Source organism: Colius striatus, chromosome 1 (assembly GCF_028858725.1).
Source record: "Colius striatus isolate bColStr4 chromosome 1, bColStr4.1.hap1, whole genome shotgun sequence".
Lineage (NCBI taxonomy): Eukaryota > Metazoa > Chordata > Aves > Coliiformes > Coliidae > Colius > Colius striatus.
The window spans coordinates 44,002,046-44,017,143 of NC_084759.1; the positions used below are offsets into that span (position 1 = coordinate 44,002,046).

Sequence of the window (15,098 nt, forward strand, 5' to 3'; positions counted from 1 at the left end):
TCAATTAGGCTTTCCTCCTCTTTGGAATCAGCAGGTAAATAATAAAAAAAGCCTTGAAAATAATGGGGGAAAAAACCCCTTCACCCAAATTAAAACCACTTGCTGAAAAGAAAGATATAAATAACTGGAGGGATTTAAAATCGTTTGGGAAATGCCAGAATAACACAGGTCAGTAGCGGCGGTATCGAGCTTGATGCACTCGAGTCCATCTGAGTTAAAATAATGATCTTTCGACAAATCTCTCTCGAAGGAGGGAAGGGGGGACACGGGAAGGGAGGCACATAAACCATAAAATGTGTGCTGTAGGGACACTTCATTCTCCTTCTGGAGAGCTTTTTTACTTGTTGAACCAGGACCGAATTAGTCTTAATATCACAGGAGAGTAAAAATCAATACGATCGTGGCAGTGGGTGTCTATTATTCACTTATGATGGCCTAATCTAAGTTGAAAGCAAGTGTTACACAGAAATTCCTGGAGCCAACCCGGGTCTTGCCGACTTAGGACTGGAAAATCACATCAGGAAACCAGCGAGATCCCTCAGGTGTGGAGAAAAGGGCCGTTCGAGATACAGCAGTACCGAAGTGTCCCCGACCAGGGTCACAGCTGCTGAACTGGCTGAAGCTCAGGAGCCGTCAGAGGAAGCAGCCGCCGCGGGGCAGCGGCCTCGGCACGTGTCACAGGGGGAGCGGGGGGCGAACCTAGTTTGGGGTTTTTTTTCTCATAAATTGCCCTTCTGTATACGAGAGGTTATATACTATTGAGGAATAAATGCGAATCCGTGTTCTGTCTCTTCTTCTTTTTTCACTTTTTATTCTCGAATGCGAAAGTTTTAACAGTCGTTAAGTTAGACCTTATAACACGAATATAACCACTCCTCCTCCCTCTCTTTCTTTTCTTTTCTTTTCTTTTCTTTTCTTTTCTTTTCCTTTTTCTTTCGTTTTTCTCTCACTCTGTTTCTCTCCCTACTTATTTCCTCTCCCTTTCTCCATTTCTTTCACCCTTTAATCTCTTTCTCTCTATATTTTTTTTGTGAGGCATTTATTAAAAGGCCTCCGGAAGATTTCGTGGGTTTACGAACCGTTCAGATTCACCCGACGGAAAACAGGATGTTCCGGTTTTGCACAGTTTCCTACCATGAAAAATAGGAAACTCTGCAAAGCGTTTGATTTTCACCATCTGTTTTATTAACATATTATTTCTTCTTTGTACTCGATAAGGATTGTACTTGTTACAAAACAAACTCCTTAACTTTTCAATACATACATCGGTCATTACTGTATAATACAAATGTGGTACCGCTTGCAACATTTCCATCGTTTTGGGGCAGGTGAAAAAAAATCTCAACGTTTGTAATTATTTTTATTTGTTCATTCCTGACTCTCCAAAAATGATATCCGGTAATACTTTTCTATAAAATAATATTTTTACAAATGCATTTATTAAAAATTCTGATGACATTTCAAGTTAATAACAACAGAAACAAGTCAATTTCTGGTGGACGAGACTTACGGGTTTTTTTAAAAATACCTTTAGTGCTTCTTTTTTTAACATCAACAGTTGTTTAAAATCACAGCTTTTTGAACGCATTATTCTTTTCTGAACATCACGTGTCTTGATTCACAGATTTACCGGCGAAATTAAAAAGATTTGGCTAAAATATGTCTACAGAAGAAAGAATCCCAGCTATTCAGTAACTTTTTACATTTGGCATCTGATCTAGTCACAGGTCATCAGAAAATAGAAGGAGGTTCTCTGATCCCTTGGAGCAGTAGGTGGCATCCTATGCGCTCCTAATGAGCCATCGCATGCCCAACAGGAGAGATCAGTTTAGGCTTTTCATATTTATTAACCCCAAAATAAAAATAAAGTATCTTGTTACATACTTAAGTGCAATTAGGCCAGTCAGAACAACATATAAACCTGAAGCCACCCAAGCTTTTCGTCTTTATACATATTTTGTAGGTGCATAATCCTTTCCAGCAAACTGAAAAGACATAATTCAGAAGTCCTTCTTAAAATTTTACTTTGATTTATATTCTGCAGTTATAGAATAAACTTCAAGAAACACACGCAGCTAATATACAGTTAATTTTATTCGGAGCACCGATTTTCACATAAGAGCTATCTCAAAGTAATGATTTCTGGATTTAGCAGAAAAATACATCTCTCACTATTTTCTTTTTGGTAGAATTAGTCTTATTGTCTAACGGCCATACCTGGAATTAACCAGCCGTGTCTCGAAATTGACTTGATTTGATTTTTTTAAATGCACCCAATAGTAATAACTATTCTGTTTTCACGTTTGTTTTATTTGTAAGTATGCTGGGACACATCTCCCTGATGTATTTTGGCGTACAGAAATATTTCTGATAGAAATAAAAGTAATAGAGGAAAGACACAACCAAGGAGAAAGCTCAGCAAACGTACATGGACAGGTAGATTATTCAGTGAGACATTTCAGGATCCACACGTGGTTGCGGTTTGTAGCCTTTTTTTTTTCTTTTTCTGTGCATTAAAGAAAATATTTACAATCATCTTTCTTCTCTTTTTTTTCCCTCTTTTTTTCCCTCTTTTGAATCTAAATACAAGAACGTGACAAGAATGTTTGTGTTTTCAGTGAAAACAGGCAGTTAAACTGTGAAATTACACCATCCACAAAAGATTCTACCAGAAGCTAGTCTATTTAGTGCTCAGTTTCAAAATGCATAGAATGTTTGCGCTGCAAACAATGATACACGAAATAATATTATTAATAATAGTAATAATATTAAAATAAATAGATAGATAAATAAATAAATAAGATCGAGACTTTATCACGGATCTTTCTATGCCTTTTTTTTCCTTTTCTTTTCTTTTTTTTTTTTTTGAACAAGGTCATGTATCGTTTCAGTCTATTGTTTGTTTTGATTTAAACGGAAGGGTTTTCTCTTTTTCCGGAATCCCTTGTTACTTGAAAGCCTGAACAGCCGTTTGGTAACAGCCCGAGTCAGCAATGGCTTCTGGACGTAACTAGCTTTTTTACCTAACGAGTCCTGATGATAATAATACTAATTATTATTTTTTTCAATCCGCGAGACATATAATGCACCTTGATGACTACGAGTAGTACCAGTATCGTTATTACGGAAAAAAAAATAAATAAATCATCGCTTCCGAGTCGGGAGATTGTGACAGTGCAAACTGAACCTCCACACACATTCCTTACACCCTCCCAGAAGCCATCCTCTACCTCACGTTTATTACTTACAATAAAGGACTTTTAAGCCCACTTGGGGTTTTTTGGCGTGTTTGTTACCAACATGCAGACCGCTCAGAAACAAATGTCATTTGAAACCATTTCTCCACTGGTGATTTCGTTTGCCCACCGGGTGCAATAACCCCGAGCCCTCGGAGGAAACCCAGGCGGGACCTGTCATCCCACCGCAGCCCTCCGCCAACATAAATCCTGCAGATTTGGTAGGGATGCCGGGGGGCATGGAGGGGGAAGCGGGGGCGGGGAGGGAGGGGAGACGACACAGTTAACCACGAACCTTAATGAATCTGAACGTATTCTTTCGGAGAGCATCCCAGATCGGGCAGGTTTTGCGTCTGCCTTCAGACCCGTCTCTGCGGACACAGCGACATGTCTTCAAGGCACCGACGGAAACGCCGACCACGCGGAGGAGGGAAGGGAAACAAAGGGGCTGTGGAGTAACTTTTAGTTTTGTTTGTTCTCCTTGAGCTAGCTAGGACTACTGAGGCAACAGCGGAGAGCAAAGTGGGGGACTGCCCGAGAGGTCCGGTTGCCCCGGCTGCGGTCCCGCTCTTATCGCTAGCCCGGCACAGACAAGTCCCATGGCCAAAGCCTCGCGAAAAAACGCATAAAAGGGAAATTAAAACAAACAAAAAATTAAAATATCAAACAAAAAAAATCCCAAAACAACAACAAAAAACCACAACCTCAAAAACCAAGCCAGCCAAAGAAAAAGACCCCCCCCACACACTAAACCACCTCCATCCTCATTCATTACCAAGCCAGGGAAAAGAAAGAAAAACTAGAAAGCAATGAAAAGAGACCCAAACCAAACGTAGCGTCAATCACCGACAGTTTCACCTTCCGGGTTTGTTGTTCAGTTTTGTTTTTCTTCTGAAAGTTGTGACTTAGGTTTCTCGGTTTGTGGTTGTTGCTGTCACGGTATTTATTGGTGTGTGTCTGTGTGTTTATGCTTTAAGTTGCTCTTTCTCCCGCTTTCTATCGAGGAGTGCGGGGAGGGGGGGAGGAGGGGGGAGACCAGAGAGGAGATGGGGCCGCAGAAGTGACCCCCACGGGTTTCTAGAGCGTTTTTTACCTCCGCTCTCCTCCTCCTTCTCGTTGGTGTCCCGGTGTCTTTTTCTTTTAATAATTGATAGCGCACCCGCCCCCCCCAGCCCGCCCCCCTCCCCCCTTCTCCTTTCTCATCAAGTAGTTCGCCTTTAATTTCTACAACGTCCCTTGGTCCCCAGGAGCTTCCCACGGCGTCTCGGGCGACGGCGGCGGTGCGTGGGCATCCCCCGTGGCCCCAGCCCGGCCCGGCCCGGCCCGGCCCACCCTCCCCCCCCGTGCCCCCCGGGGCCGGGGCCGCCCATCCCTCAGCCCCTAGTAGGTGGCCGAAAATTTCATCCGTTTCTGCTTCTGTCTCTGGTTGCAAAACCAAACCCGCACCACGTTCTTTTTGAGGTCCAATTTCTCGGCGATGGCAGCGATCTTCTCGGAGGAGGGCCGGGGCTGGACGGCGAAGTAAGCCTCCAATGAGCGCTTCTCCGGGGCGGCGATGGAAGTCCGCTTGCGCTTCTTCTCGCCCCCGTTGAAGAGCTCGGGCTTGTTCATTTTTTCCCGCTGGGCACCCTCGGCCTCCTCCAGCCAGGCCTGCAGGATGGGCTTGAGGGCGATCATGTTGTTGTGGGAGAGGGTGAGGGACTCGAAGCGGCAGATGGTGCTCTGGCTGAGGGACCCCACCCCCGGGATCTTCAGGTTGGCCAGCGCCGAGCCCACGTCGGCCTGGGTCACCCCCAGCTTGATGCGGCGCTGCTTGAAGCGTTCGGCGAAGGCCTCCAGCTCCCGCGGGTCCGTGTCTGAATCGCAGATGGAGGCCAGGCCGGCCGCTCCAACCACTGCCGCCGCCGAGGCCACCTGCCCCGCGGCCCCATGGTGCGCCGCCACCAGCCCCGGGTGCGGCAGCCCCGACGGCATGTTCATGGCGGCCGGGTGCGAGAGGTGGCCCAGGCCGTGCATGTGCGAGTGTGGATGGGCCGAGGTGGAGATGAGGCCGCCACCGCCGCCGCCGCCGCCGCCGCTGCCCCCGCCGCCGCCGGCCCCGCCGCCGCCGCCGCCGCCCGCCCCGTCGTGGCCGCCGCCGCCGCCGCCTCCGCCGCCTCCGCCGGGCATGAGGGCTAGGGAGGGGGAGGTGATGTGGTCGAGGAGGTCGCCAGGCTCCAGCGCCTGGTGGTGATGGTGGTGGTGGTGGTGGTGGTGCGCCAGGGGCACGGTGGAGGTGGAGGTGCAGGGCACGCTGTTCATGGTGTGGTAGGTGGCGTCTGGCTTGAACGGGTGGCTCTTGCCCTGAGAGACAGCGATGTCGACGGCGGCCAGAGCCTCGGCCCGCGCCAGCAGGGTCTCATCGAGGCTGGCGAAGATATTGCTCTGCAGCTGCAAGGGGACACAAAACAGAGCGGGGCGCGGGGAGATGAGGGCGGGGGGGCGCCGGGGAGGGGGCGGAAAGCGCCGAAAGGGACAACGATCGGTGGGGGGGAAAGTGTGGAGAGCGCGGTAGGGAAGGAAGGGGCACAGCAGGGGGTTCGAGGGAGGGGAGAGGTGGGTAAAGTTGGGGTGACCGTGCAGGAGGGGAGTCGGTAGCAAGGAAGCGCGTGTGAAGCGGTACGGAAGCGAGGGGTGAGGGAGAACCAAGTCAACGGGGAAAGCGGGATATAGCAGGAGACAGCATGGGGAAGTGAGGGGATGGGGTAGAAGAATAGAGGGGAAAGAGAGAAGGGGAAGCAAAGGAAGAAAATAAGCGAAGAATGGAAAGGGCAGGAAGCCGAGGGGGGGAATCCGGAAAAGAGGACGGGGGCGTGAAGGGTACAAATAAATGAAACCAAACCAAACCAAACCAAACCAAAAACCACAAACAAAACAGAAACGAAAGAAGAGAAAGGAAGAGAAGAAATGGAACTGTAACTCTCAGTTGGGGAATTGTGTCAAACACAAGAACACGTAAAGCGCATTCCTTTTCAGAGGCCGAGTCATAAAAATTAATACAGAAAGTGGATGAAGTCGGAGACTCGTGTGAACACCGCTTTCAAAAAAGATCACAGGCGCTCAGATGATTGCAGAGGAAGACATGAAAAAAACATTAAGCGCCGCTTGTCAAAATGTGCCTCGCAGCGGTTTTTTTATTAATGCACATACACATACATGCAGTATACAGAAAAGAGAGAGAGAGAAAGAAAGAGTGTGTGCGTGTATGTAAGAGAGAGAGAGAGAGAAAGAAAGAAAGAAAGAGAGAGAGAGAAAGACGAGAGCTGCAGCTTCTGTCCCTTACCGGTGGAGTTGGTAGACATGCTCTTCTTATTGCTTCCGAGCTGGAGTGTAGCGAGGGGTATTTGTGCTCAGGTAGGGTGGGATGCATGGCAAAATGCGGCTGTTTGCTGTTCATGGACATCATCTTGAAGGCTTGGCATGTAAATCCACAAACACTCCTAAAGTCGGGGGAAAAGTGCTCTCCGATTGCTCTCCTCCCGCCAGGGGAAGCCGCGGTCGGCGGCGGGTGGCAGTGGCGGAGCCGGTGACGGTGGCGGCGGTGCGGCAGCGGACCCTGCCCCCGCCGCCGCCGCTGCCGCGGTGGCTGGGGCTGGGCTGGGTGGGTGAGCGGGAGGCGAGGCTCCCTCCGGCCCCCGCCGTCTCACTCCGCTGCCTGCCGCTGCCCGGCGCCGGGCGCGCTGCGCTGCGCTCTGCCCGCACCTGAGCCCCGCATCCCGTGGCTACCGCCGGGCGGGCTCTCGCGAGAGCGCGGCGGCTCCGGCTTTGACAGGCATCAGCTGTCTCCCCCCCCTTCCTCCTCCTCCTCCTCTTTTTCCTCCTCCTCTTTTTCCTCCTCCTCCCGCCACCCCCGGTCTCTGCCTCCCCGCGCCTTGTTGCATCTCCCGCAGCCCTCGCCCGTCTCACCGGGGTGGCGGCGGTGAGGCCGCTCTTATACCCACCGACGCCGAGCACCGGCCGGGCTGCGGCACCTGTGGCTGCCGCACGTGTGCGCTGCGCTGCGCTCCGCTGCGCGGCCACCCGCCTTCCCGCCCGGCCAGGGGCGCCCCGACGGGGCGGGGATGGGCGGCGGGGAGCGGTGGCGGCGCGGAGGCCCCGTGGTGGGGCGGGGCGGGGTGGGCCCGTCCGGGAGACGCTTCCTGGCCCTCCGAGCGCCGGCGGAGTGTACCCGGTCCAGGGCAGCGAGACATCGAAGCTATGGGGCCGGGGCAGAGACCAGAACGCGCCGAGGGCCTTCACCGCGAAACGGGGAGTCTTCTGGCAGCAACCCGCGGCTGTCGAGAGCTGTGCGTCGGCTCCTTGAGGAGAAGCGCGGCGGCTGACGTTGGTTTGAAGCGCTCAGAGGCTGTAGATTTCCATACCATGTCACTGCCCCCAACCCCGTGCATAGTTTTGTGGCAAGTACGATTGTCAGGCACCGTGGGTGACAGCCGATTTACCCACGACAAGCGTGGGCTTGTCGCAGGGATGAACCCGTGTATTCTCTCCTGGCTCCTCAGGCAGCCCCTCGGTCCTTCTCCCTAGGAAAGCCCTAGTTTCGCTAATGTGTTTTAACAGTCGTTAAGTCAGACTGTATAACAAGAATATAACCCTTCCTTCCTTCCTTCCTTCCTTCCTTCCTTCCTTCCTTCCTTCCTTCCTTCCTTCCTTCCTTCCTTCCTTCCCTCCTTCCTTCCTTCCTTCCTTCCTTCTCCCTTTCTGTCTTTTTCTTTCTGTCTTTTCTGTAGTTTATTCTTTGGTTACTCCTGCATTTGAATGACGCGGTAAAGGTGTGTCACTTGGGTTAATAACGCATGGTTGTTTTTATGAGTGATCCATTGTTACTGTCACATCTTAAAGCAGATTTTTTTTTTCTTTCTTTCTTTCTTTTAGCTTCTTATGAAGTTTGGAGGCAAAGCTGCCGAAGCAGTAAAGCTACTACTGTGCCTATGAGATTAGCGTGAATCCCTTGGGAACGGCCTCTGGTGAATCCTGTCCCATGGGTCAGGCTAGAGCCGTCTCTCGGTGCCCGGCCAGCTGCTGCCTGGCTCGTTTCAGCGAGGCTGCAGGCAGGCACACGGCGGGGAGAGGCAGCAGGGTGTTTCGATCAGGGACGCTGATAGCCTCGGAGTGCATCGGAATTACTCTGTTTCTCCCGAACGCCTCTTATTTATGCGCATAAACAAAGCCGAAAGGGCACGCAGGCACATACACACACATCCCACACACCACAACCCCAGGTAAAGTCCACATTTGTCTTCCTAAGCCCTTCCCTAGCTCCCCATGCAGTTCAGGGGAGAAGGAGTGGACGACTGCCAATTACTTGTGCAAAAGGGAGCCAGGGCTCCATCCATTACTGCGTCCTCTGGGGTGCCGGAGTGCAACTTCATCTCTGAGGGGGTGAACCTGAAATCGAAAGACATTGGTCTGAAGCGGGCTTGGGCTCTTTTTATTTATCGAAATCATTGCTTCAGAATAGCCAAATCGTACTTTATGTGGATGGAGTTCTTTTTAAAGCCATATAACTTATTCTAGCTATTTCTAAGCTACCATGCCTTGTAAACAGAGTCTCCCGGGGACGGGATGGAGAAGAGCAGGAAAGCGAGAGACACCAACCGCTTTTTGCGGAGTCTGAGAAGTGACTCACTCCTGCAGAAAGGCCGGAGAACCCTGCCTACCCCTTGCCTGCCACCGGTCAGAAGCCAGTGCCCCGCCGGCATCCCGGCAGGGGAGCCCGGACAGTCGGGCTCACTTCCTCGCTCGGTGGAGGAAAATGAGGGACGCCTGGTGTTCCTCTGCTCCTCTCTGCGCGGCCCCAGCTCTCCGGGATGCTGTCAGGCCAAGTTCAGCAGGTTTCCCTAAGGACAACGCTGAGAGTGAGGGGAAATCGTGCACAGGCAGCCGGGGGCGGGGGTGTGCGTGCTGGATTTCTAGGCTGAGCAGTGACCTGCGTTCTTCCGCACATGCCACCGGGCTTGCGGCCGGGGTCTCTAACCTCTGGGCTGGCAGGGGCTGGTGAATGTCTACAGCAGTGCCGGCAGCCCGGGCCCCAGGAAGGGGGACTGGAGCAGGAGCTGGAGGGAGAGACCCTCTTGTCCGAAGGAACATCAAACCCCTCCGGTATTTCTAAAACGACCCCTTTTGTTCACGTGCTCATTTTTTTCGACTAGAAAGACATGACATTCAGCCATCCTTCCACCTCCGCCCCGTGCGCCAATCGAAGCGAAGACCACCGCATGTCCTAAGGGTCTTCCGTTTCACCTTCCCGGTGTCTTCTGGAGGCAGGGATGGGAGATAGGCATGTTGTCTCTGGGACAGCTTGCGATGCCCATCCTGCTACGCTCTCCTCAGTTTGGCAAATAAGGGGCAAGTAGTCCCACCCGTCTGGAGAGAGCCCCCCGCCCCTTCCCCGTCAGGTGCTGCTCCTAGGTCCTTCATTAAAACCCCCTGGGCCGCGGTCTCGGCTGCAGCCCAGAGGCTGGGGCTGACTGCCTGCCTTGGAGTGTGGGATCCCGGGGCTGCTGCCGGCTCCTGCCCCGCCGCTTCTGCTGCTCTCGGAGGCAGAAGCATGCGGTGAGAGAGTCACAGCCAACTTTTCTGCTGTCTGAGCCTTCAGAGATGCGAGAAGAAGAGGGGAGGAGGAGGAGGAGAGGATTTTTTTTTAAGACAACTCTCGGTCTGTCGCGTATCATGCCCGAGAGGAAAAACTTTCCTCTGCAGTCCCTGGGACACTTTTCTTTTTGGAAGAAGGGTAGCGTTAACCTCTGAGGCAACGCTTCCAATTCCAGCCCCCTCCTTCCCCGACTGTAACGCCCGCTGTGGTGTTGCACCTCCTCTCCGAGTCCCCGCTCCCCCTGCCCCACCGAGCACGAGGGCTGCTGCCTCAAGAGGTTCCAGAGCTCCCCCACCCCCCAATTGTCCCCAGCTCCTGGAAGCCCCTCGCTTTCCGTGCCACATGCGCCCCGGGAGGACGGCTTGAGCCAGGAAGAACATCGCAGGGGCCTGGTAATAGATTTTATCTTCATGTTCGCTGTTATTTCTGTTCCTCGTGGGTATGTGTGTCCAGCCTCATGAATACTGATGGCAATAAACTCACAAGGCTTTGAGGGACGAGTTCGTTGGAGATACGACCATGCTGTAGCCCTACCTTTATGGCCCAAGATGCTCAGTAAAGAGGCATATATATATACATACATACAGATATATATCTCACATTTACTTGTCTCCTGTAGTTTTCTCTAGCTTCAAACGCCAGAAATAGGCATATTTCCTTAATTGACTGAACTGCCTATCTCCAGAAAGTAATAAAGTAACCTCTTATTCCCACAGTGAAACGATTTATAAATTAATTACCGTAACCCATTGTGTTTGATTTCTTTTTTTTAGGATTCCCCAAAGATGAATATACTAAAGCCTGGATATTAAGCATTAACGTCTGACCGTGGCTTTGCTATATATCCCGACTTGGAAAAAAAGAGAAAGTTACCGTGGCTCTTTCAGAACAGCTCACTCTAAAACCTTCTGGATGTTTTATATTCACCAAACGTTAGCTTTACACTTGTGAGTCGTGGTATTTGTCCTGCCCTGAGTGTCAGTGGGAGAGCTGAGAGAAAACTTACAGTACATGTGTTATTTGGTGAAGTTCACATGAAGTCAATATCCCATTTCGTGCAAAAAGAAAAGGCTGTTTTCCCATTAGATGATAAAAGTCAACCTTCAGAACTAAAAAAATACCCACCCCAAACCAACCCGACAACCAACCCTGTGGGTGAATGCACAAAAAGTGTTTTCATGTCCTAATGAGGACTTTCCTTACATCAGCAAAGACCTGCTAATTACTGATGCAATAATTGCTTTTGCAGCCAAAGTGTAGAATGTTGTCGTATTAAAAATTGAAAGGCTTGATGGTGGTTTAAGTCCCAAGGTAGTTCACAACGTCCCGTTTCGGGAAAGTAGGGAGTGCGGAGAAGCCAGGCAAAGGGGTCCGGTGGAAACCACTGCGAGTCCTGTAGCCCCTGAAGTTTCTCTCTCTTCTTTTAAGTGACGCGATGATTAAAAAAGCTCAGCGAGAAGCCCCTCCACCTCCCAGACCATGCTCTCCGTCCGCATCGGCTCCGTGGGCAAAGTGACTGGTAGCTTCCACCAGCGTCCACGATCTCTCCCGCTCTCAGGACGCCACACTTCCACGGAGTTAGCTGAAAAACGGTGTCTCCCTCCCCTCAGAATGACCCGCAAGGGGGGTCGGTCATCCCCCGCACTCTGGGATACGCTCGGCGCCAAAAGCGGGTGCGGAGAGCAATTCCCCCCTCCCCCCCCCGTGAATCAAAACACCTTCCGAGGGGCTGGGAAGTAGTTGCCTTGTCATGTAACACATTGCCCTGATTTATTATAAAATTTTAACGAAATCATGCATATTTTAACAGCCTTTAATCACTGCATGAAAATTTAATTCATGAACTGTAGCGCGTTTAAATAAATGAAGTGTTAATTCATTAGGATTAATTAATTTGTTAAAGGATTGTGTGCAAGGTTAAGGTGGAAGAAAAACTCTTTGTTAGTTTCGCGTCTTAATCACCGGGTTTTTTTAGCAGTGAAGAGGCGGGGGAAGGAAACCCGGCACCGAGGGTTTACATGGGGCGAAGGCGCCCAGAGAAGGGCAGAGCTGACGGGGAAGAAAGCATGTGGTCTCTCCCGGACCGTTTTTTTTGGCGTCTGAGGTCGGGCCGGTGAATTCACTGCGGGCCGGCAGAGGCTATAGCTACAGGTGCATTCCCCCGCCGGCCTCCGGGCAGTGGCTGGGGTCTCCGCGCCTCTGTCCTGACAGCAGCTGTCGATTCTCCTCGAAATTCGTAGACAGTTCTAAGCCGGGCGGGAGACCCCTCCTTCTTAAACAAAAATGCTTGACAGCGTTTCCAACCATGTCCGGTCCCCTGTGGAGTCGCCCAGCCCTGAGCCCAGTCCCGGCTGCTCCGGCCGCGGCCTCAGCCCTCAGGTGTGAGTCAGTGGGAGAGAGACTCGGGAAAGGCTCCTTCGCGATCGCTCCCCGGGCTTTAACCGGCCCATTGTGCCAGCTTCGAACCAGCACCTGACGACCCTGAGCATCAGATGTGAGAAGTAGCTGCCTGACAGATTTTGGCACTGTCCCTCTAGGTTTCCTGAAACAAAGCAGACAGCACCTACACTGCCTGTAAGATGAAGAGACGAAGCTTTCTACTGAGAAAACCTGAAAAACCATCAGGAATACTAAACTTCACTTGTTTTCAGCCAAGTTTCATCCTCCCCTGCAATCTCCTGCAACATCAAGGGCTGACAAAGCAGATCCAAGCCTTCCTCCCTGCCATCGGTGCTTCTTTTTTTCTCCCCTTCAGCCAACGAAGATGGCTTTTCTATTGAAGGGATATTGAGGCAACAGGCTATGCTTTTAGGCCAGGGCTGAGCGTGGCTTGTCACAGTGGGTACAAGACTGCTGCAAGGGACTGAAGTGCAGGAAGGGTCACACCTACATTAGCAACCACAGTGAACTTCTCCTCATCTCTATCAGCAAACTTTGGGATAACCACCAACTCCCTCCACCAAATTACCTCAGAACTGCTTTTTCTCTCATCAAAACCTAGGAGGGGTGAAGTGAGAAGCCTTCGTCTATTCATGTGGCACAGTGACAAAAGCAGAAAGGAAGATGCATCATAATTCACAGCTTGTGAGATGTCCACCACAGCCATGAGACAAAAGAGGTCTGTAAAGGCCAATTTTCAAGCCTATGGCTGGTGGGAGTCAGAGGCAGGATTGCGATGCTGTACAAGAATTGGGATCAGACTTGGATGGCTTAAACTTGCAAAAAGGCATTAATTGGTGAGGGAAACAGTTGTGACATGAGGAAGGGGGGAAGGAAGAGAGATATACACTGGCGCATCTTGTATTGCGTTTATAAGCTATGCATTGTCCCACTTGTCCCCTTTTTGAAGGTTTTCCAAAAACAGACAATAAAGCACATCAAAAGCCAAACACAGCCCGAGTCAGTATCTGGTGCTGGTAGGTAGAGCTGTTCCAGTAGCTCTTCATCTGAAGAAGCAATAGTTAGTAGTACCGGGCCCTCAAGAGGTCTTCAAAGAATCATGGAGGAGGAACAAGTCACTTGGCAGACTGTGTGTTGGTAAAACTGCCCACAAGGAAGCAAGAAAAACCCTGACCCCAGAGTTCTTGCCCTTAAGTGTAACTCAACAGATTTCACTGGCCATGACCTGAGGGCAGCAACCACCTCATGGTCCCGTGTTACTCATCCTCCTGCTGAACCTTCTTCCATGGTGATAACCGCAAGTTGCCTGGTGTTTAGCACACTCTGTATCATGAGAGAAAATCAAAAGGGTATGAGCTATATAACGAAATACTGTGTGCCATCATAGATCTCTACATCAACTTTGAAACATCAATGGTCTCAATCAGAACTGTAATGCTAAGCTTTAGGTCTCATCTGTTCCAGTTCTGCATTGGTACTTAATTTTTTAGGACAGTTCCTGAGTTAACAGCAAGGATCTCTCAATGAAGATCTTGTTGAATTCAAAGCACACAGGGAGTGCTGCAAGAGATTAAGCAAGCAGTGACAGAATGCAGCCTGGAGAACTGACACTCTGTGTATGGACAGAATTTGTAACTGAAAAAGTTCCATTCATTACATATAGCTCTCATTTCTAAGTTGATATTGTAGCAACTAACAGTGTCCAACATTTTCCTTCATTCTAGTTCAATTTCAGCCATGGTACTAGTTACATTCATGTTCCTATCACTGAAAGTTACTTGTGTATCAGAAATATGCTGGAGCATATAATGAAGCCCAGATCCGCCTCTCCCCTTGCCTCCCCAGCTAAAATGAAACAAAATGACAACCCACTCTAGGTGGTCCTGCTCTGGCAGTGGGGTTGGACTAGATGATCTTTCAAGGTCCCTTCCAACCCTTAAGATTCTGTGACCTTAACACTTACTTAGTGCATCTTTGCAACTGTTTTGCAATATAAGGATATTTTATGAAAGTACTAGAGACGTATTTGAGATACCTTTGCCTCTTCTTCCAAAGAAGGAAATGGAGATGTCATTTTCGGACTTAATTGTTTTGGGGCTTAATCAGTCAAATGAAGTAGCAACTCACATCCAGATGGTTTTGTCAGCTCCCTAATTTCTGAACAAAAGTAGAAGTTAAAACTGATGAAGTAGGCTGCTCTGTGAAAATTAAAGGTTTGTGTGATATACTGAAGCAGTGCATTAAAGCACTGCCTGGTACCAGGAAAAAGTTCTTGGATTTATGGCTGGAATGATGATTTTTTTTCTTGGTAAAAGCTGTTTCTCAAAAAAAGGGATTCTCAAGTCCCACTTGAGAATCAATATAGCTACAGCACGAACGCCCATACACGCGTTACAATGTGGAATGCAGTTCTCATTCAAATCAACTGCAGGACTTCACAAAAGATGAGGCAGCCTATTGAAATTTTCCAAGTGGCTTTGCCTTGTTTCAAAGGGGAGAAAAGGCAGCATATGGATTTTTCATATCCATAGGTATTGATGAAAGAAGGATGTCTCTTCGGGAGACGTGCCATCAGAGGCCCAGAAAGAAAGAAAAACCTGCATCTTGCAATTAAATATGCCCTTAAAAAAAACCTTAAAACACAATAATGCAAAGAAACCAATTTTGCTCTGCTGCTTAATTAGGTCTCCTGCCTGTCGCAGGCCATCGCATTGTGTTGACCTATGCAATACTTTATGGAAGAGTCACCTCCAGAGAGGCCGAAAGCCATTTCCATCAACTGTATTGATGCTGACACTAGAATGGTAATACGTCTAACAAGGACAAGGAAG

General features: G+C 49.9%; 1 protein-coding gene across 2 annotated transcripts; it reads right to left on the reverse strand.

The window, feature by feature from the left end:
* Positions 1 to 4,616: 4,616 nt before the first annotated feature.
* POU4F1 (POU class 4 homeobox 1) lies at positions 4,617 to 6,681 on the reverse strand. Of its 2 annotated transcripts, XM_062020518.1 has the most exons (3): positions 6,559 to 6,681; positions 5,404 to 5,666; positions 4,617 to 5,313 (listed from the first exon to the last, which is right to left on the reverse strand). In XM_062020518.1, the coding sequence occupies exons 1-3, from the start codon at positions 6,679 to 6,681 to the stop codon at positions 4,617 to 4,619; spliced, it is 1,083 nt and encodes a 360-aa protein (XP_061876502.1). The 2 variants fall into 2 exon arrangements, with proteins under 2 accessions (XP_061876502.1, XP_061876501.1); XM_062020517.1 differs by having other exon boundaries at positions 4,617 to 5,666.
* Between the last annotated feature and the right edge of the window lie 8,417 nt (positions 6,682 to 15,098).